Source organism: Myotis yumanensis, unplaced genomic scaffold, assembly GCF_028538775.1.
Source record: "Myotis yumanensis isolate MYYU_CA2020_CCGP unplaced genomic scaffold, mMyoYum1.0.hap1 SCAF_8, whole genome shotgun sequence".
Lineage (NCBI taxonomy): Eukaryota > Metazoa > Chordata > Mammalia > Chiroptera > Vespertilionidae > Myotis > Myotis yumanensis.
Window position 1 is genome coordinate 60,982,564 of NW_027223759.1, and position 20,969 is coordinate 61,003,532.

General features: G+C 46.7%; 1 protein-coding gene across 5 annotated transcripts in view; it reads left to right on the forward strand.

The window, feature by feature from the left end:
• The window catches only part of CACNB4 (calcium voltage-gated channel auxiliary subunit beta 4), a 238,341-nt gene that overhangs the window by 170,822 nt on the left and 46,550 nt on the right, over positions 1–20,969 (forward strand). For 4 of the 5 annotated variants that reach the window (XM_070422998.1, XM_070422999.1, XM_070423001.1 and 1 more), the window contains 2 exons: positions 13,785–13,904; positions 15,463–15,585. In XM_070422998.1, coding sequence (XP_070279099.1) covers positions 13,785–13,904; positions 15,463–15,585 — 243 coding nt within the window. Of the gene's footprint in view, positions 1–13,784; positions 13,905–15,462; positions 15,586–20,969 lie in introns of those variants that run through there. The other variant, XM_070423003.1, reaches the window with a different exon arrangement.

The window sequence follows — 20,969 nt, forward strand, 5'->3', positions numbered from 1 at the left end:
TTTTAAGCATGTATTTCAAGGAAGCAAAAGGAGCAAGAAAATAGAAAAAGAAAACATAGCTAAGTAAAGTGACGGCTACCTTATTTTCCTGATTGAAATGACACAAGGGCACACTCCGTGGCCAGAGAGCTCACGTTCTGACTTTGGAAGGGAAAAGTGCCGTCTCTCAGATGTGACTCTGAACCCATTTAGGAGTCCAGAGGCTTCTGAGGGTTTGGCTGGTCTTGTTGACAGGTCTGGCCCTTAACCCCACGGGGTGGGTTGGGTGGGCGAGGACATGACTGTGTTCTGGGACTGGGGACTGCCAGGAGCCCTGGCCCTCTTGACGCGGCCTCTGGAGTCTTAAAGAGGAGGGCTCCGACATCAGCCTCGGCCAATGGGCATGTCCTTGGAGCTGCCACAGTTCAGCGTGGAGAGTGAGTCAGCACCACAGGCCAAGGACAGCAGCTTTCTTCTTTGCTGCTCTCTAAAAAAACAAAACAAAACTGATTATCTTCAGGTTATTCCCAAAGAGGGACTTCCTCCTGAGTAAACACAGCTTTTGCAGGCAGAAAAACTATGGAGGAATAATACCAACCTGATTCCTAAATTTCATTTTAGCCAATACCTTTAACTGTCCCTATCAAAGTTCTTACTAGATAGAGCCTTTAATGCCTCTTACCTTGATTAATTCAAGCTTTACATCTACCCATTTTTTTTAGGGAAGGGTTAAACACAGCAAGTTGGACTCACCCAAACACACAGGGCCAGGATAAGCCATGGAGTCAGCATGCTGGCTAGCCAGCGTTGGGTGGTTGCGCTGCCAACTGCTTACGCTGTTTGCCCTGAGTACATAATCTTCATAGCAGTTTCATAAGTTAATATGCTCCTTTTCAGAAAGGAAACTGAACATAGAAAGATTGTCTTGTCCAAAAGCAAACATCTAGTGAGTGGCAGCTTAGGATCGAAACCCAGGCATTCTAGCCTCAAAGCCCAACTCAGAACTGCTTATTTGGGTCCAGATCTCATGTGAATAATCATTCTTTCTCCTTATGTTTCCTAATGAAAAATAAAGGTGATTAGAATAGATCATAGTATCTCTCCCAGACACATTCTAAACAATAATTATATCGTCTAACATTTTTTTCGTTTGGTCCAAAAGTTAATAACAACAACAAAAATGAGCGGGTGTGGCTTTCCTCTCTGACCACTTTGGATATATTAATGAGCTAAGGGGTAGGCCTGAAGGAATGCAAGAGAAAATCCACAGGTTTGATAGTCACATCCTTAGTATTAGTTGATTGTATGTACTTTCATGCCAGCGCAAATGCATACCCCAGCACCAAGTACTCGAAGACTGAATTCCTGCCACTATGAAGACATCTTTAAGAGCAGACCTCAGAGGAATCTTTGCGATAATTCAGGAGATGCTCCTGCCTCAGGTGTAAATCTTGGCTTCACCAGTTAATGGCTGGGTGACTTCGGGAATGCAGCTTGACCCTCTGTGATGTCTCAAGAGCTGTGGAGAGAAATCAAGTGAATGCACTGGAGAGAATATAGCATGCTCAGTAATTGTCAGTTCAATCTAAATGCAAAGAGAGTGAGAGAGAATGAGACAGAGAGAGGGGAGGCAGGGAGAGAGATTGATTTTATTTTCTTTATGCCTCCAGCCTCAGTTGTTTGCTCATGCAGCGCCTTACCAGCACCTCTTCTGGGCTTAGTTATTAGCTGTTAGCAAGGGCTATAGAGTCGGTCAGTCTTAAGTTCCCCACATATCACTGGTTGCATGACCTTGGGCACATTATTGGTGTCTGTAAGCCTTGTTTACTTCAGGGTGGATAATGAACTCTACCTCTTTAAGTTTTTAGCGACTAAATTGGATAATGTCTGAAAAGTGCTGTTTTATTCCAATTAAAGCCCTATTTCTAGTTCCAAAGGTTGAGCTAAGAATAAGTTCTTTTCCAATGAGCTCTAACACAGAATTATCAGATGGGAGTCAAGCTTGCCTTCATCTCCTCTCACCTCAGAACCCACTGGAGAAGAAGGGCACTACTCCAGGGAAGGGTGTGGGCTCTGTCCATTTGGGACTGCAGATGGGTTGGTCCATGCCGATGGGGAGGGCTGGGCCCTGTGTAGTAGGTAGCAAGGCCCTGGAAACCTAAGGAGGGATAGCGAGCACAGCAGCCTGAGGACAAGTTTGGTGACACAAGCTGCATGGCTCTTACCTAGAGAGCAAGTATTGTTTGTGTGCACAAGGGACCCACCATACCTCTCTAATATCCTCAAATTAGTCACTGTTCTGTAATTCAGAAATAGCCTTTGTACCTAAATTACACTACTACACTGTTACATCATCATATTTTTTTAAAAATATATTTTATTGATTTTTTACAGAGAAGAAGAAAGAGGAACAGAGAGTTAGAAACATCAATGAGAGAGATCGATCAGCTGCCTCCTGCACGCCCCCTACTGGGGATGTGCCCGCAACCAAGGTACATGACCTTGACTGGAATCGAACCTGGGACCCTTGAGTCCGCAGGCTGATGCTCTATCCACTGAGCCAAACCGGTTTGGCCATCATCATATTTTTAACCTAAGACCTACAGGCTTCATAAATATAGGAGATTGGGGACCAAAGAGAAAAACTCATACCAACCAGCCTCTGTTAGGGCCCAGGCCTTTCACAGGACATATTCTCCAATGATCACAATGAATAAAAGTGTTTAACCTTAACCATGGGACATAGTACATGCTCAAAAAATGATAGTGGTTATTTTGTTATGATGATGATTTTTATATTATAACTAAGGCCCGGTGCATGAATTCATGCATGGGTGGGGTCCAGCAGGCCTGCCCCAATGGGGGCCCACTGGGCCAGGCCAGCCTGGGGGAGGGGCCTCGGGCGGTTGGCCAGTTGGCCCCACCCCCAATCGGGGTGCTGCGGGGTGCCGATTGGGGCCCGAGTCAGGCTGTTTGGCTGCCGCAGTGCAGTGCACGTCATAGCCACCAGTCATTCCAGTTGTTCTGGTCGTTCTGCCGTTCCAGTTGCTGGGCTTTTATATATATACTAGAGGCCCGGTGCACAAAAATTTGTGCACTCGGGGGGGAAGGGGGGTCCCTCAGCCCGGCCTGTGCCCTCTCGAAGTCTGGGACCCCTCGGGAGATAACGACCTGCTGGCTTAGGCCTGCTCTTGGGTGGCAGAGGGCAGGCCCAATCCCTAAGTGCAGCCCCTGGTCGGGCTCAGAGCAGGGCTGATTGGGGAGTTGGGGCGCCGCCCCGTCATGCACAGAGCAGGGCGGATTGGGAGGTTGTGATGCCACCCTCAGTCACGCTCAGGGTAGGGCTGATTGGGGGGTTGGGGCACCGCCCCCTGTCACACTTAAGGCAGGGTCGATGGGGAGGTTGTAGTGCCACCCCCTGTCACGCACAGAGCAGGGCCAATCAGGAGGTTGGGGCGCTGCCCCCTGTCACTCACAGAGCAGGGCCAATCAGGGGGTTGGGGCACTGCCCCCCCCGCGCCCCCCCCCCCCGTCACGCACAGAGCAGGGCCCATCAGGGGGTTGGGGAACTCCCCCCTGTCACGCACAGAGCAGGGCCCATCAGGGGGTTGGGGAGCTCCTCCCTGTCATGCACAGAGTAGGGCCAATAGGGGAGTTGGGGCACCGCCCCCTGTCACACACAGAGCAGGGCGGATCAGGGGGTTTGGGCGCCACCACTGTCACACTCAGGGCAGGGCCGATGGGGAGGTTATGGCTCTACCCTGTCACACACAGAGCAGGGCCGATCAGGAAGTTGGGGCTCCACCCCCTGTCACACACAGAGCCGCAGGGCGATCAGGGGGTTTGGGCGCTGCCCCCTGTCACGCTGATCTGGTGCCAGGAGGCCTCACTGCTCCGCTGATCCCGGTGCTGGGAGGCATATTACCCTTTTACTATATAGGATAGAGGCCTGAGGGCCGGCTGGTTTTCCCTGAAGGGTGTCCTGGATCAGGGTGGGGGTCCCCACTGGGGTGCCTGGCCAGCCTGGATGAGGGGCTGAGGGCTGTTTGCATCTGGTCACACACCCTTCAGGGTGGGGGTCCCCACTGGGGTGCCTGGCCAGTCTGGGTGAGGGGCTGAGGGCTGCTTTCAGGCTGGCGGTTTTGACTGCTTTCAGGCTGGCGGGAAGCTCCCAACCACTCCTTTTTTTCTTTTTTTTTTTCTTCTGGGCCAGCTTTAGCTCTGGCTCTAGCTCTGAGGCTTCCACTGCTGGTTTGTTTGCCGTTCTATAATCGAAACAATGTATAACTTCAGCTCTGAGATCCCAGCCGGCTATATTTGTTAGAATGTTTCAAACTGCCAGCTCAGAGGCCTGCAAGTCAGGCGGGGAACGTTGCAGTCTGCAGTCACGGGAGCAAGGAAGCCTCCCTGCTCGCTTCAGTGCATGGCTGCCGGCCGCCATCTTGGCTGACAGTTAATTTGCATAAGGATACGCTGATTAGCCAATCAGAAGGGTAGCGGTCGTACGCCAATTACCATGTTTCTCTTTTATTAGTGTAGATATAGATGATCACTAATATTTAATGTTACAGAAGTTGTTAGGAAGCAGATATTATCAAATTGGTTCTGGAAAGTGTGAAATCAAGCTGCCCAACCCAAAGAGGTATATAGGCAGCAAAAGCAACAACAAAAGGGAGGAAGAGGTGCTGTAGCTGGTGGAAGAAGTGGTTCTAGGGGTCGAGGCTGAGGTCAGGGCCAAACTGGAACCAAGGATTTAATAACTATTATGATCAAGGTTATGGAAATTACAACAGTGCCTATGGTGGTGATCAAAACTATAGTGGCTATGATTATACTCGGGAACTATGGGAACTATGGATATGGACAGGGATATGCAGACTACAGTGGCCAACAGAGCACTTATGGCAAGGCGTCTCGAGGGGGAGGCAATCACCAAAACAACTATCAGCCACATTAAAGGAGGACATTGGAGAAAACAGGAGGAGATTGCTAACGTAACCCATCTGCAGGACGACGTTGAAGATTGATTGGTCTTGTGTTGCTCTACGATGATTATTTTGTAAAAGACGTTCTAGTGTACAAGACACAACTGTGTCCAGCTGTATATAGCCGCCCATTAGTTTTCTTTGTTTTTACCTTGTCTTTTGCTACCTGTGTTATGATTCAATGTGGATTTGTGTTTATACAAATTTTATTTGTATGATTTCATGTTAAACCTCAAATAAATGTTTCCTTATGTGATTGTAAAGAAAGAAAGAAAGAAAAAAAGAAAGAGAGTAGACCACAGTGTAAAAGTAGTGTTTTATGGGCTACTTTGTAAACCCCTCTGGGGTAGTGTGAGAAGAAAGCATTCTCAGTCAGTTCCTTCATTTGAAGGGTTATAGAAGTCCACATTTACAAGAAACTGTTAGGTGCTTCCTCTAAGCAGCTCTGCATCTCCCAGCAGCACCTTCAAGATTTCCTGTGCAAATAGTGTCATTTCTTTTTTTTAAAAAAAAATATATATATATTTTTATTGATTTGCATGCCACCCACTGGGGATTGAGACTGCAACTTGGACATGTGCCCTGACCAGGAATTGAACTGTGACCTGCTGGCTCATAAGTCAAAGCTCAACCACTGAGCCACGCAGGCTGAGCCTGCCATTTCCTTTTTAACATCTCTGCTGAAACTAGAATTAGTGCAGCTCGAGCTGCTCCCCTTGAGTGAAGACCTTGTGCTGTGGCTAATGCTTACAGTTGCCACCCAGACACTCACCTGTGTCACATGGATTGGTCAGAAGCTCTCATTAACCTTTCACCGGGCAATGCTGGTTCCTGGGGTGGCTGCTTCATGTCCCGTGATGTTATTCTATGCCTGTACATAGTAGAGCTTGACTGCTCGAGGCCAGCAGGTGGTCACTCACTGTTCCTTTCCAGTAGAAGAGGGAGCTCCATGATCTCACCACTCTACCATCAGGATAAAGTTCTTACTGATGCCAAGATGCCGTTACACTTCAATCTCATGGAAGGGTTTTGATTTATTGCTAATTGCGTTCATTGATGTAGCACCTCTAACATACTTATTCAATACTAGAGGCCCGGTGCACAAATTCGTGCACCAGTGGGGTCCCTCGGCCTGGCCTGTGGGATCGGGCCAAAACCAGCTCTCTGATATCCCCCAAGGGGTCCCGGATTGTGAGAGGGCACAGGCCAGGCCGAGGGACCCCACCGGTGCACGACTGGGGCCGAGGAGAGATGTGGGAGGTTGGCCAGCTGGGGAGGGACCACGGGAGGGCTCCAGGGCATGTCCATCCCATCTCGCTCAGTCCCAATCGGCCGGACCCCAGCAGCAAGCTAACCTACCAGTCTGAGCATCTGCCCCCTTTTGGTCAGTGCACATCATAGAGACTGCTCAGCCAGTCGACTGTCTGCCCCTTGGTGGTCAGTGCACGTCATAGCAACTGACCAGTTGACTGTCTTCCCCCTGGTGGTCAGTGCACATCATAATGAGCAGTTGAGCTGCCTTAGCATATCATTAGCATATTACGCTTTGATTGGTTGTTCGGTTGTTCTGCCGTTCGGTCTATTTGCATATTATCCTTTTATTATATAGGACTGGAGGCCCGGTGCATAAAAATTTGTGCACTGGGGGGGGGGGGGGGGTCCCTCAGGCCAGCTTGCCCCCTATCACATACTGGGAGCCCTAGGGGATGTCCTACTAACTGCTCCCTGCTCCTCTTGGGGAGCGGGCCTAAGCCACAGTCTGGCCTCCCTTTGTGGGAGGCGACCGGGCTGATCAGGGGAAGGCACCAGCCCCATCACCCCACTGTTGCAGCCACTGCCAGTCACCACAGCCACCAAGGTGTTTTCATCAACATGGACTCCAGTCCCTTTACCATGAAAAAATGACAACTTTCTTTAGGCATTTTCAAGATGTGTCTTTCATAGGATATGACATTTCTTTCTTTCTTTCTTTCTTTCTTTCTTTCTTTCTTTCTTTCTTTCTTTCTTTCTTTCTTTCTTTTTCTTCCTTCCTTCCTTCCTTCCTTCCTTCCTTCCTTCCTTCCTTCCTTCCTTTCTTTCTTTCTTTCTTTCTTTCTTTCTTTCTTCCTTTTCTTTCTTTCTTTCTTTCTTTTCTTCTCACCTGAGGACATGTTTCCATTGATTTTTAGAGAATGTGGAAGAGAAAGGGAAAGACAGAGAGAAATATCAAAGTGAGAGGAACACTTTGATTGGTTGCCTCCTGCATGAGCCCTGACCTGGGCCCAGCCCAGGGAGGAGCCTGCAACCTAGGTACATGCCCTTGGTCAGAATTGAACCCAGACCCTGTAGTAGGCAGGCTGAGGCATTATCCACTGAGCAAAACCAGCTAGGGCAGGATATGACATTTCTTAGCCCTCCAGCAGCAGACCTTCCTTTTTTTCTCCAGGAGTGTGGTAAAAAACCCTAGATCACCTACTTGGACTCTTATTACCCAAGTTACTAAGAATATTACCAGTGGCATACAGGGAGCTAAGCCAATCAGCAGTCAGAAAAGGTGTTTCCTCTAGTTCACACCAATTGCCGGCTTGGCCCCTGCCCAGGCCTAACCCCTCTGGCCGAGTCATTAGGTCTGGGCATGGGATCCCCAGCTCCCACCATGGCCAGCTCTGCCCCTGCTACCCATGATCACTGGCACTGCTCCTGCCCAGACCTAATGCCTCTGGCCGAGACATTAGGCCTGGGCAGGGGACCCCCATCTCCCCGCCATCAACGCAATGGCTGGCTCTGCTCCTGCCCAGGCCTAATGTCTTGTGGCCGAGGCGTTAGGCCTGGGCAGGGGACCCCCAGCTCCCCGCTGCCACCATCAAGGATCGCTGGCTGGCTCCGCCCCTGCCCAGGCCTAACGCCTCAGTCTGTGGCTTGGCGCCTATGTATGCAAATTAACCGCCATCTTTGTTGGCGGTTAATTTGCATATTGCTCTGATTAGCCAGTGGGAAGCGTAGCAGAGGTACGGTTAATTACCCTTTTGGTCTTTTATTAGATAGGATCAGCAGTTTTTGCCAGACAGCATCTCTATAAAGTAATCTTTGTCTTTTGTTCATTCCCAATGTATTAGGTTGAACCATATGTAATTCCAATTCTTATAGTAACTCAATATAGAATCTGCTTCCTGTTACCACTCTCATCACTGATTTAACTTGCAAATCTGCTCTTAACCTCCATTTCAACCTCTTTTTCACAAGGGCCTAAATGGCCATGGCTGACACAAATTTCCCTTCCATCTCCATCTGGGCCTTTTTGTCACCTCATTTTTCTCTCCGTGTCTCTGTCTCTCTTTATGTTAAAAGTATAGTTGGTGTACAATGTATATTAGTTATGTTAGTTTCAGGTATACGATATAGTGATTTGACATTTTATGCCTTATAATGGTGATCACCCCACTAATCCTAGCAATCATCTGTCACCATGCAAATGTCACCTCCCTCTTTATACAATGAGGTCAATTGAAATTCTTCTGCTCTTATGGTATCACCATGAATGAGTTTCCTTTAAAGACCTATTAATGGAGATACAGCTGGAAAGAAATAGTATCTGAAATTGGGCAGTTACAGCAATTGCCAAACTAGTCAACATAACAAGAAGGGTGGGGTTGGCTAAGTTTCTCAATGAATATTACTTCATTTTAAGTAAATTATGTAAAACAGTTCTAATAGAACCCATTAATTTGGATTCCACTAATCAGATAATTCAGACAAAGCCTGTACTGTTTTAAGCTCTATTTTTCTATATAATTACTAGAGGCCCTCTTGCAATCTGGGACCCCTTGGGGGATGTGAGACTGCCGGTTTTGGCCCAATCCCCACAAGCTAGGCTGAGGGACCCCACTGGTGCATGAATCTGTGCACCGGGCCTCTAGTATGCATATAAGACCTTTGGTTAATCTCTTTCCCGCCCTCTCCCCTCCCCGCTTCCTTCTGAGATTCATCGGTCTGTTCCATGTTTCCATGTCTGTGTGTTGAGCATCTGCCCCCTGGTGGTCAGTGTGTGTCATAGCTACTGGCCAAATGGTTGAACGAACAGTCGCTTAGGCATATATATATATATATATATATATATATATATATATATATATTTTAAATTTAATTATGAAAAAAATCTGTATGTAAGCAGTATAAACATAATTGGAGGAGTTATCACTTAAGAGAAAAAGAAAACTCTCAAGGGTACCTTAGAATCTCTGACCAATAGCTAAAAGGCTGAGTAAAATCCTATCATTGAAGCAGAAGCTCAAAGAAATCCGCAAACCAAAACCTTGATAATCTGGAGATGGCTTTTTGAAAGCATGTCTTCTGAAAAGCAGTCTGCAAGTCACTTTCTATGATCTCAGATGGCCAGTTCTTTACCTAAATCCATCATTCCAAATTAGTGAAATGTTGGTGTATGAGCAATGTTAACAAAATATTGCAGGATGTCATTTTGTTTTACTAAAGGCAACTAAAATGTTTGACATTTTAGTGTAAGTTTTTGTTTCAGATTTTGTAGAGGAAATTTTTAAAAAAAGAATCGACCTATATCCCTGCCCCCTGCATAATGTCCTATGATAGTGACACGCAGGGATGCTCCTACTGTCTGAGCCTCAGGGGCCTCATCTGTAAAATGGGGATAATTGTGACCTATCTCATAGGCTTGATGTGATAATTAGTGATTTGCATTAAGCAGGAGATGAGTAAGCACTCAGACTCTACCCTTCCCTTTCTGAACCTTTCAGAACATACTCCTTTGCTGCCCTTGACTATTCGTTGTAGCCTAAGAACAAAACTTAGTTCAGTGGTGACTGAAGCCAAACTTTAGGTCTTCTGTCCAGTAAAAGTGGGCTGCAGAGCTTGCCTTATTCTTTCAGCCAACATTTTTGAAAACCTCCTATTTATAAGAAACAGTACAAAATAGCTTAGAGCAAAGTCCAATAGTCATCTTTTAGGCATAATTTCAAAAGCTCTTTGTCTGCCTGAGTGCTGGAATGTACACATCACCCAGGGCTTTGAATTAAGGCATTGAAAACCACAATTCTTAAATATATATATATATGTTGTTATAAGGTTAGGATTGCTAACATCACACCCAGTAAGCATAACCTGTTTCTTTCTTTTTATGTTCACTAGGATACATTAGTTTATGGCTTTAAAAATTGTATATAATATGTTACACAAAATTATATTTAGGAAGAGACTTTCAGCAATTGTTTCCATTTTTCATTTTCAGATTCAGTTGGTTCATTGGAGACTCCAAGATGTGCCCTGCTATGGTGTCTGCTTAGTAACTTTTGAGGGATTAGCCCAGGGGTGGGCAAACTTTTTGACTCGAGGGCCACAATGGGTTCTTAAACTGGACCGGAGGGCCGGAACAAAAGCATGGATGGAGTGTTTGTGTGAACTAATATAAATTCAAAGTAAACATCATTACATAAAAGGGTATGGTCTCTTTTTTTTTTTTTTTTAGTTTTATTCATTTCAATTGGGCCGGATCCGGCCCGCGGGCCCTAGTTTGCCCACGGCTGGATTAGCCTCTGCCGTGCCCTTTGCTCATGGGTTAACAGCCTGGGATTGGCTCACTCAATAAGTGAGATAGCTCACCCTTTGCCCTTTTTTTATGACATGGAATTCTGAAAAACGAAGAGCTGGTGAGGCTGCATTTTCCAGCTTTGGCCGGGGGGTAGCAACCTTTGCATCTTAGTTCTGTCCTCTTAGCATCTAACATTATTTTCTTCTCGCCGTTTCCCCGTTGCCGATCATAAATGGTTAACTAGAGCTCTGCTGGGCAATCCCCCTGCAGCCCCCAGTCCATGAAGCCTGCTGCGCCCCTTCCCTCCCTGGCTCCTTCCTCTAGTCCGGCCCCACAGGCTCCCCTGGCCTCTCTTGGCTCTCTTGTTGTTCGCTCTGCGCCTTTGTGACAGCCTAGGGCCTTTTCTTTTCCTCTTCCTTCCTTTCTCCTGGGATAGCTCTATACGCTCTTGGACCCAATTGAAACAACACAAAGTAAAAATAAATGAAAACAAGAAACCAGTTCTGTGCCGAGCCAGCAGAGCATGTCCATGGGCCAAAGTGGAGCTTTTGGTGTTGCCCTCTGCTTCCCTAGGACCTTGAGAGGCAGCAGCAAGGATTTCCATGGGCAACGAAAAACCCACCCTAAGCCCCAGAGGCAACACTGTGATAACACGGACTGTGAAAGTGGCTCTCATCGCCTCGGTTTTCCCCTCCGCCAGTGTTCTTAGAAACGGGGAAGTCAACAGAAGCGTCTGCTTCTACATATTTGGCAGTCGTAGAGCTTATTAAGTAATTTTGAAATTCTTACAATCTTGTTCACATTTCAAAATAAAGTTCATCTGCAGGAGTCCTTGAATCACTTTTTGGGTGCTCAGAGAGATCGAATGCCAGGGCGTGAAATGTCGCTGAGGTAGTTGCAGGAAATTAGCCATCTTCTCCTGTCAGCAGTAGTTGTGTGTTTTAGCTGTTTGACTCACTGCAGCAGTGGGCAGCCTGCTTTCTTGTGAACTGTTGTCAGTTACCTTCCCCAGCACATGTTTTCAAACAAGGCAGGTGCCTCCTTCCTGACTGCCTGCATCCTAGTCACTTTGTGGCCCCGACATCTTCCCACAGCCCGTGGTCTCCTGCACACACCACACTTCAGCAAAGCATCACCTGGGACTAACTCACAACTGTTTTCATACATATTTCAGAAGCTTGTGTCCTTTCTCTCTTACTCTGGGTTTTATGCAAGTATAACTGAATTTGGACAAAAGATGCTCTGAGAGAGAGAACCCTGTTTTAAAGGATTCAGGGTAGCGCGTTTGAGAGCAATGAGTGCATCTGTGAAATAGTCACCTTGTACTTATTCGTGTTGTAGGTCCAGACTTTTCCCCAGTGGGTTTGCACAGAAGGATTTGGCTAACACATGCATTTTCTCTGGGAAGGGCGCTTTCCAAAGTGCTACACAAAGTGCCTGGGTTTAGACACATTGCAGTTATTAAACAAATAGTGTACCATTTTGTAATATATTAGTGTACACAATAGGTACACAATGTTATATGTCAATTAGATCTCAATAAAGCTGGGGGAGAAACTGTGTTTTCTTTGCAGCAACTATAATAATAAGAAATGGATACATTTCAAGATGGGCTGTTGTGCATACATTTTATAAATGAATTGAAAAGTTATTAGAATCTATCTGTGAATTCTTTTAAAAAAAATCAATGTAGAAATATCAACTCTAGGAAGGGAATGAGAATGGCTAGTGTGTGTCTACTATGTGCCAGGTCCTGGAGAAAATATTTTAATATCAAATGCAGCTCTGGGTAGGGTTTGAAATGGCTAGCTATAAGGATTCCATGACAGAAGGTGTGCAGAGCATCTAGCGCCACACTGATGTAATAGCAGATTAATAAATATTAGCTGTTTATTTTATTCCATTCAATCCTTTGATGTAGTCAGTATCCCCATTGTACAGATTAGGAAGACTGAGTCTGGAGTGATCTAAGTAACTTGGACCAAATTTTCAAAATTAGGTTGCAGAGGCAGAATTTAGAACCAGGGTTCTGCTGGACACACTGATAAAAACCTCTAACCAGGGGTTATTCTTCTAGGCTGCCAGGATGATCTGTGCTAGGGATTTTTTTTATGATGGGAAAAAACATCCTGGCTAGAATACAGTAACACCCACTACTGAGAGGCAAAGTTTTCTTTATGGGCAGCAAATTCACATATAATGTATAAGTAAACATTCAGAAAAACATTCAAAGGGCCCATCTCAGCAGTCAACCATTCTTAGAGTCTTTTTCCATTTTCAATAGCAAAGTCTTAGCTCTATGGATAGGTCTATGCTTTTCAAAATCTGTGCATGATTTATGAAACATGCCCAATACATCAGTCCTGTCCATACCTCTGCTGTGTAAATGTCATCGTCTATGCAAATATCAACTTGTAATGCCAGCTTAAGGAAGTTGTAAGGATGATATTCCTGTAGCACCTGGAAGGCAAGCTTCCAGGATTTTGGGGGGTTGGGTAGGGTGGGATGGGAGAGTAACTTTTTAACTAGCTGCTATAGTTTTCATCTCTTCTCATGTTGGGAGCACCAAGTGATGCTGGCGACCTCAGCCCCTGGGATACAACCATTGGGCGTGGATGTCAGTGTTGTTCCAATAGCCCCTCTAGATGTGGGCACCAATTAAGGACACCCTTGTTTTCATCTCCAAGGTGCGTGGCTTGGTGGCTTAGTGACCAAGTATGGCTGCTGTAGGACAATGATGGCCGTTTTAATAGTGAAGAAGTTCAGTGGTGTTGGCATTGGAACTGGAAAGTCATTTTACTGATGCAGGATTCCACTTCCCTGTGTTGAAATTCTGGGCAAATCAGTTACCTGCAGCCCAAGCTACAGCTACACGTAGGATTTAGCTCTTGTAATAGACGGACTCTCTTTTTCCTTTTAGAGGTGTGTGTATATAAGAGAGAATGGAATTAAACTTCAGTTTCACAAATGAATGTGAGCTTAGTATAAAGATAGCAGAGAACAAGGAGAATTGGGGCTGGTTATCACATCATTGTCATTGCAGTTTACTTCCCAGCACTTAACCTAGTCCAAATATTTTCTTCACAACATCGCTACCTTCGGAATTACTCAGATGCTTAGCTGTATTCTGCCGTCTACATTTATATCTGCAAGAGGGCCCAGGGTGTGCGCATCAAATTCCATGCAAATGGAAAGAACCCGCTTAGGATGCTGTATAGGATGGGACGATTCCAGAAGCTTCCCGGCACCGCATTTGAACCACTCTGGGTCTTCCTCTCCAGGGTTCCGCGGATTCCTACACGAGCAGGCCCTCGGACTCCGATGTCTCCTTGGAAGAGGACAGGGAAGCGATTCGGCAGGAGAGAGAGCAGCAGGCGGCCATCCAGCTGGAGAGAGCAAAGGTGACTCCTGCCCCTCTTTGGCTCTAGAGCGGAATGTTGATCAGCTGCTCTTCCCCTGCCTCAGATTTCTCTGAAAGCATCATTTTATGATCATCCCGATAAGGCCCCAGGTTGCAAGGCTTTCTGATCCATTCACCCCTAAATGTGGTTTCGAAACATTCCCGGGGGAGCACTTGCCCAAGACACTGACACTTCACCCTTTTGTGTTTGGTTTGGAGGTGAAGTGTTTGGTCATCTTCCAACTTAGCAATCATAGCCAATACCAACCTCACCACACCCAGTGTTGGCAGAGCCGCCTAAGGTTCCAGCTTCACCACCTGTTCCATGACAGTGGCCTTCGTTTCAGGCCACACTTGTTCTGTGGGTCTCCCTCTTGATCTCCCCTCTTGGTTTCAGTCTCCCACCTCAAGTTCAGCATGAAGTTCAGAACTTTGAACAAGTATTAGCATTGCAGCCAAGACGAGCAACAAAGGCATTGCAAAATAGACCTTCAGATATCCACAAGGAGGGCTACCCCCTCCCCCACCTCCTACCCCCCACCCCCCACCGCCCCAGGAATCTGCACCCACAGGAGGCAACAAGTTGCACGCGTAAATATCAGGATGGGAAGAGTCACATAAGCGTGTTAAAAGAGCTGAGAGAGAATGGTGCGGGCAATGAGGCAGCCTCCTCTGCTCCCACACCTGCGATGTCTGTACCGGTTGGCAGAGGGGCTTCGGGGCAGTGCCTGTTAAGGGACATCAGTGGGACCCTCACTCAGGTCCTGTCTCCAGCACTGCTCCCCAGCCATGTTCACAGCTCGAATGCACGGGTCGCAGGAACCTTGTGTTCTCATTTGTGGCTAATTTGTGTTTTAGTTTTCTCTCAGAGTCTGTTTTGTGGCCATTGTGGTCACCCAAACGTCGGGGCAGTGGTGTTAGCATAGCTGGGGGTTTGTGTAACCTCTGCCAGGTGGCACCAGCCCAAGGGCACTTGGTCCAAAGGCGTTTTGGAACCAGCTTTTGGTAGCTGGGGAGAAGGCGATGAGTGAGCAGCTCTGCCTTCCTGTCCACGTCCGCGGGCCTTCCTCTTCCCTGGCAGGATAAGGTATTCTACTGAGTGGGTCCCACAGGCTTTCAGATCTGAGCTGCTCACTCCCCCCCCCCCCGCCTCCCCCCCCACCACAACCTTTTTATTTAAGACCCAGCACCCGTTTCCTGTTCCAAAGGGGGGGGCAGGGATGTGACTAGGGGACAAAGCAGACAGCCCCTCCCACTTCCATTCCTTTTCAATGGTTAAGGGCACATTGTCCGGGATGTTGGAAAGTGCCAGCACAGGGGGAGGGAGGGTGGGCTGGTAGGACCGAGTCGGTGGCACTGAATCCACAGTTTTCAGTGCCACGTCTGCAGGTGTCTCTATGCTGCCTGACCCAGGGAAACCCAGTGGAGACCCCCCTTTGCAAAGTGATTTCCCCTGCTGCCTGGTCTTATCAATTGTCTTGTTATAATACTACATTTCAATATGAAAATTCCTTCTCTGTCTTCCTCCCTCCATCCCCATTCCATGGCTCTGGGCCCAGTCCAAGCCTGTAGCCTTTGCTGTGAAGACGAACGTGAGCTACTGTGGCGCCCTGGACGAGGATGTGCCTGTCCCAAGCACGGCCATCTCCTTCGATGCCAAGGACTTTCTGCACATTAAAGAGGTAAATGGAGGGCTCTCTGCATCCCCTAACCTGCCACGAGGCCAGGGCCTGAGCTTTGGTTCACGGTCACCACGAGGCAGATTTAGGACACACCTGGGGTCCTCTGGTCACCTTTTAGTCACCGTGCATGACCACAGAGCCGTAGATTCAGATCCGACTTAGGGAAGCATGAGTTCGGCTGGCAGGGTGCCTACCTGAAGGGACCATTTAGACGGGATGTGGTCAGTATAAACATCTGGGCTATACCCCTGAGGCCTTGGACCTTGGAACCAACACTAATGAGTGTAATCATGAAGGACCTGGGGCAGAGGTCTTTGGGAAACAGAAAGCTTAAGGGGGCTTGGAGCCTCTCAACTGGGAAGGTGAACTAGTGAAACCGCAAACTTTTATTTACTCAACCTGGGTACATTGAATCCTACTTCACGTCAGACATGGTACTGGGCGTCTTGGGGGACCAGAGGTGGAGGCTCCCGTTCCCCGCTGCCAGGGAGCTCCAAGCTGGTGGAAGAGACTGACAAGTACACAGTTTTCACACAGGGTGACAAGTTCGATGGCAGCACAATTGAGTGGGTGTGGTGGGAACCCAGATAAAGAGCTTGGTGGGGGGGGGGGGGCCACCACGCTGGAGAGTAGAAGAATCAGGGGCCAGAATGCTCGACAGAAGTGGTGAAGCCTGAGGGAGCCAGGCTGGGGTGGGGGTGTATCCGGTGGAAGGGACAGCTGGGAGCAATGCCGATGGCTGGAGGGCAGTAAGCAGGGAGTGGTACTGGGGACGGGCCAGGGCAGAGAGGCTGGAGCCAGATTTGTGTTTTTTTAAAAAAAGGTCTGTGTGGGTCTGGCAAGAAGCCTGAACTTTATCATCAGGCAGTGGGCTGGAAAGGAATTTTAAATAAAGGCCGGATGTGACCAGCCTGTGTCTTAACATAACTTAGATGACGAGAGGGTATTGCAGAGGCGGTGGAGACACCGTGGGGCCGGACAGTGGCTGTGGCAGACAGGATGGAGAGAGGCAGCAGCTTGGAGAGAGAGTGAAGGGGCAAACAGGATTGGGAGATTTCCCATGGGCAGGGAGTATTGGGGAAGGTGACATAAAAGAGAAATGAAGGGTGGAGGCTAGTTTTTCCAGCTCACCTGGAAAAGCAAGGGTCAGCTAATCAAAATAAGGAAGGCAGAGAGGGGAGAAGACTTGTTATGGGGGTGGATGTGGTTAGAAGTTTGCTTCCAGATACACTAGGTCAGGGGTGCTGTGAAATTCCCATGAAGATACTTAGTAAAACTTTATCCATATAATCTGGACGCCAGAAAAGCGGAATTGCAATTTTCTCTTCCCAAATGCTAGCAGTTGGAAAGGAGACTGGGCTCCAGTCAGGAGAAGATAAAGAGCTGAGGCGTTGTTTTTAAATTTAGCTTTTCGTTTTCTTTTTTTTTTTGTTTTTAAGATGGGAAAGATTTAAGCATATTTTCCATGCTGAGATGTTGAACCCAGTGAACTATATTGGAAGGAAAAGGCAGAGCTGAAGAAGGGAGGGGCTGGAGTCGAGGCGAGAAGACAGCACCTGGAAAATGGGCACAAGAATTAGGCTGAGTCAGGGGGGAAGCCTTGCCTTCCTTCTCTGTTCTGCACAGAATTTTCTGATGGGGCCGGGGGCCTACTTGACAGTCTCCATGGGCTCCACTAGAGCAAGCATTGGAAATTAGACCTTAGAAAAAGGAGAGCACAGAGGTGGGACAATAAGATGAAACCTGAGAATGGAGGAGCCTGAAGAATGTGATCAACATAAACATGTCACTTAATGTCACTGAGGTGCTTGCATGGTAAATATATAACAATTTTGAAAATCATTGTCTTTGAAACTCTCTGCATTCTACCATGGCATTAGTGATACCGGGACGTATGTAAATAGTTTTAACGTTTTTACTATTTAATACTAAGTGGGTCAAACATCTGGATATCTACAGATGTCTCACTCTCCTTGCATTATACCCATGTGACCTACATTTGTATAGTCACTCATTTGAGATATCGTTCTATAGTATATGCCAGGCCCTGCAGATATCCAACAGCTATAAATGAAGTAGATCCTTTTCTCATAGACTTAACCCTTTGAGTACCAACCAATATCCTAGGAATTATGCTAAAATTGCCAAGGCATTTTTGCTGATTTTACAGCAGTTTAGGAAAATAATTAGGCAGATAAATGCCAGTGGTCAATTTTAGAACTACAAACATTCAGCACCATAAGTAATCTGCACTTAGGTGCCATCTGTCAATAAAGAGTGAACTACTAGCATCTAATAGTGACACTGCAGGAGGAGCATGATAGCGCTCCCAGCACTTTTGGGGAAGGACAGGTGGAGCGTGATCATGCCCTCCCCCCCCCCCCCCCCGGCACTCTAGAGGTTAAATTCTACTGAGGACACAGATAATGAACGTACTAATAATTGCACATTGTGAATTCTTTGGGGGGGGGGGAGGGGGAATGAACCAAATGCTGAAATTTTTTAAATATAAGGATGAGGGGGTTATATACTTCCAAATATAGGGGTGATCAGAGAAAGCCTTTGTGAGAATGTGACCTTTAAACAGAGACCTGAAGGATGAGGAGAAGCCAGCCTTAGAGCAAGGGGGAACCTTCTAGAATAAGGAATCTGCATGTGCAAAGGACCTGGGGTAGGAAAATAGCCTGGCACAATCAGTTTACTGGGAGAAAGTCATACGCCTGGAAAGCAGTGAGCAGGGGGCCTCGTTGCAGGAGACAGCGTTGTAAAAGTCAAGTAGGGCACAAGTCAGGTAGGACCTTTCGGTGATGGTGAGACTTCAGGTTTTATTCTGAATGTAATGAGAAGTGAGATGAATTTATTTTTAAAAGGTTCTCTGATTGTGGTAGAGACAATGGACGGGAGTGGGATAAGTATGGAAGCAGGCAGACCATTAGCATCATTCTAGGTGCGAGACCATGGGATCGAGCCAGCATGGTGACAGTGAGATAGAGAGAAGTAGACGGATTTGAGACATATTATAGAAATTCAGTGAAGAGCACAGGTGAAGGACTCAGAGTAAGAGCTGAAATTGAGCAACTGGGATGGATGTTATTTGGGTGGGGAGAGGACAGATGGGGAGAGCGGTTGGGGAGTGGACACTTCAAAGAAGATACCAAGTAGGAAGTTAGCTATAAGAATCTGGAGCTCAGAGGAAAGGGTTGGGCCAAAGATAATAAATTTGGGTCATTTGTTTATGCATGGCATTTAAAGCTGTGGTAATGAAGGAAGTCACCTACTAAAAAAAAAAAGAGTAGAGGGAGGAGAGAAGGTAGCGCTGCATCAAATCCAAAGGAATCCAATCCTGCAGAGATGGTGAACATGACAAGATTCAACAAATTAGGAAACTAAAAAAGAGAAGTTTGAGATAGAGGAGGAAAACCAGGGCAGAGTGATATGTGGACATCAAGAGGGGAGTGTGTCATCAAGGAGGAGGCAGTCAGCTGTGGCAAATGGGACATGTCACCCAAGGTGAGGAGTGAGGAATAGACATTGGATTGTCAGCGGGGTGCTCAGCAGCAAGGAAGTCATTGGGACCACTGTCTGGAATTGAAGAGATGGAAGCCAAATGAAATGGGATGAGGAGAGAAGGGGAGTATATTTCAAGTGTAGACAATGTTTTCAAGGAAGTTGACACTGAGAAGGGCATGAATTCAAAAGCAGTTTTCTTTCAAGACAGGAGCTATGGAAACATTTGTACATGCTGATATTAAGAGAGAGAGAAAGAGAGAGAGAGAGAGAGAGAGAGAGAGAGAGAGAGAGAGAAGAGAAGAGAGAAGAGAAGAGAAGAGAAGAGAAGAGAAGAGAAGAGAAGAGAAGAGAAGAGAAGAGAAGAGAAGAGAAGGAAGAGAAGAGAAGGGGAGAGGAAGAGGAAGAGGAAGAGGAAGAGGAAGAGGAGGAGGAGGAAGAAGGAGGAGGAGGAGGAGGAAGGAGAGGAGGAGGAGGAAAGGAGAGGGGAGGGAAAGAGGGGAGAAGAGAAGAGAGGAGAGGAGAGGAGAGAGACAAAGGAGTAAAGTGTTTGAGTAGGCAAGAAGGGTGGGGTCCAGTGCCCAAGTGCAGGGATAGACCTTTGACAGGAAGGGGAACACTTCTTCACTGAACGTGCAGGAAAAAGATGAGTGAAGGCAAAGACTGCCTTGGTAATGGGAGGCAGATGAAGCATCAGCTTGATGGAATGTGCTTTCTTGATGGTTGACATTTGCCTGGAAGACAAAGGCCCATGACCTGAAACATGTGCCCTGGTATATGAATGGTTAAGTAGATTTTGTCTCACCATTCCCATCAAAAATAGCCAACCATATTCATCAGTTGCTAACACTCTCCGTTTCCAAGGAAAAGCGGAACTTTCAAAGGTAAGAGTTCTCACCTATTCCATCCTCACGCACACTCGCACACACCAACATGCCCACCTTGCTGCATTTTATTGCTTTCCCCCGACCTGTCAATATTCCCAATTTGTCCTGTCGGTTGCTTTTTGATCTATATGCTCCTTGATCAATGACCTCTTTAATCTGGCAGTTCGATGCATGGTATTGAGCTGGTAATCCCATGTGGATTAGAGCCACTTGTTTCAAACCTTGAAATATCAGATAAGGAAACACCTTAGAAAGAGAAAACACTAATCCTTTTAGGGAGATCAAGATGAGAATGATTGGAACACTGGGGTGACCTTGCCAGGAAGCGGGCACATGCTCTTGGAAGAGCAACTCCAATGAACACATTTCTAGAATGAAGTTGTAGCCTCTCCTCCCATCCATTGCCTCATGGGCCATCTATCATGCACTGTTTTAAGTACTTTTCAGTAATGAAAAAGCTTAGTTAGTAAATGCGGAGGAAAGCTGCAGCTCTCCTTATCACATACACCAAATGATGCGCCAATTGAACTCTTGAATGTATACAGTGACTTTCTCTCAAGTGGCTCAAAGAACATTCATTTATGTTGCCTCAGATTCTCTCTGGGCTTTGGCTGTTTCCTATAACTCAGTTAAAACATATTGGGAAGCTGCAGTAACTATTTCAGGAAGCCCTTTAAGGTCACTTGGATACCATTTAATAAATTAGTGTTCCAGTGGACTCACTTAATTTCAGGAAATAACTTAAGCCCCAGGAAACTATGACTCAGGCTCTGTTTTGTCCCCACCACAGTGAAATTTAAGTACCAGGCCTGTGCACCAAAGATTCTAAAAGGGTCCTTTTGCCTTTTGTTAATCCCAAAATAAATATACCTCTTATTCAGGCCTATTATCCCAAAATCAGATAGGAAGGTGGGAAAAACTAAAACCTAGATTGTTCAAAATTTTATATTGGTTCAACTCACACTTCTTCAGTACGGTCTCATACTGCAT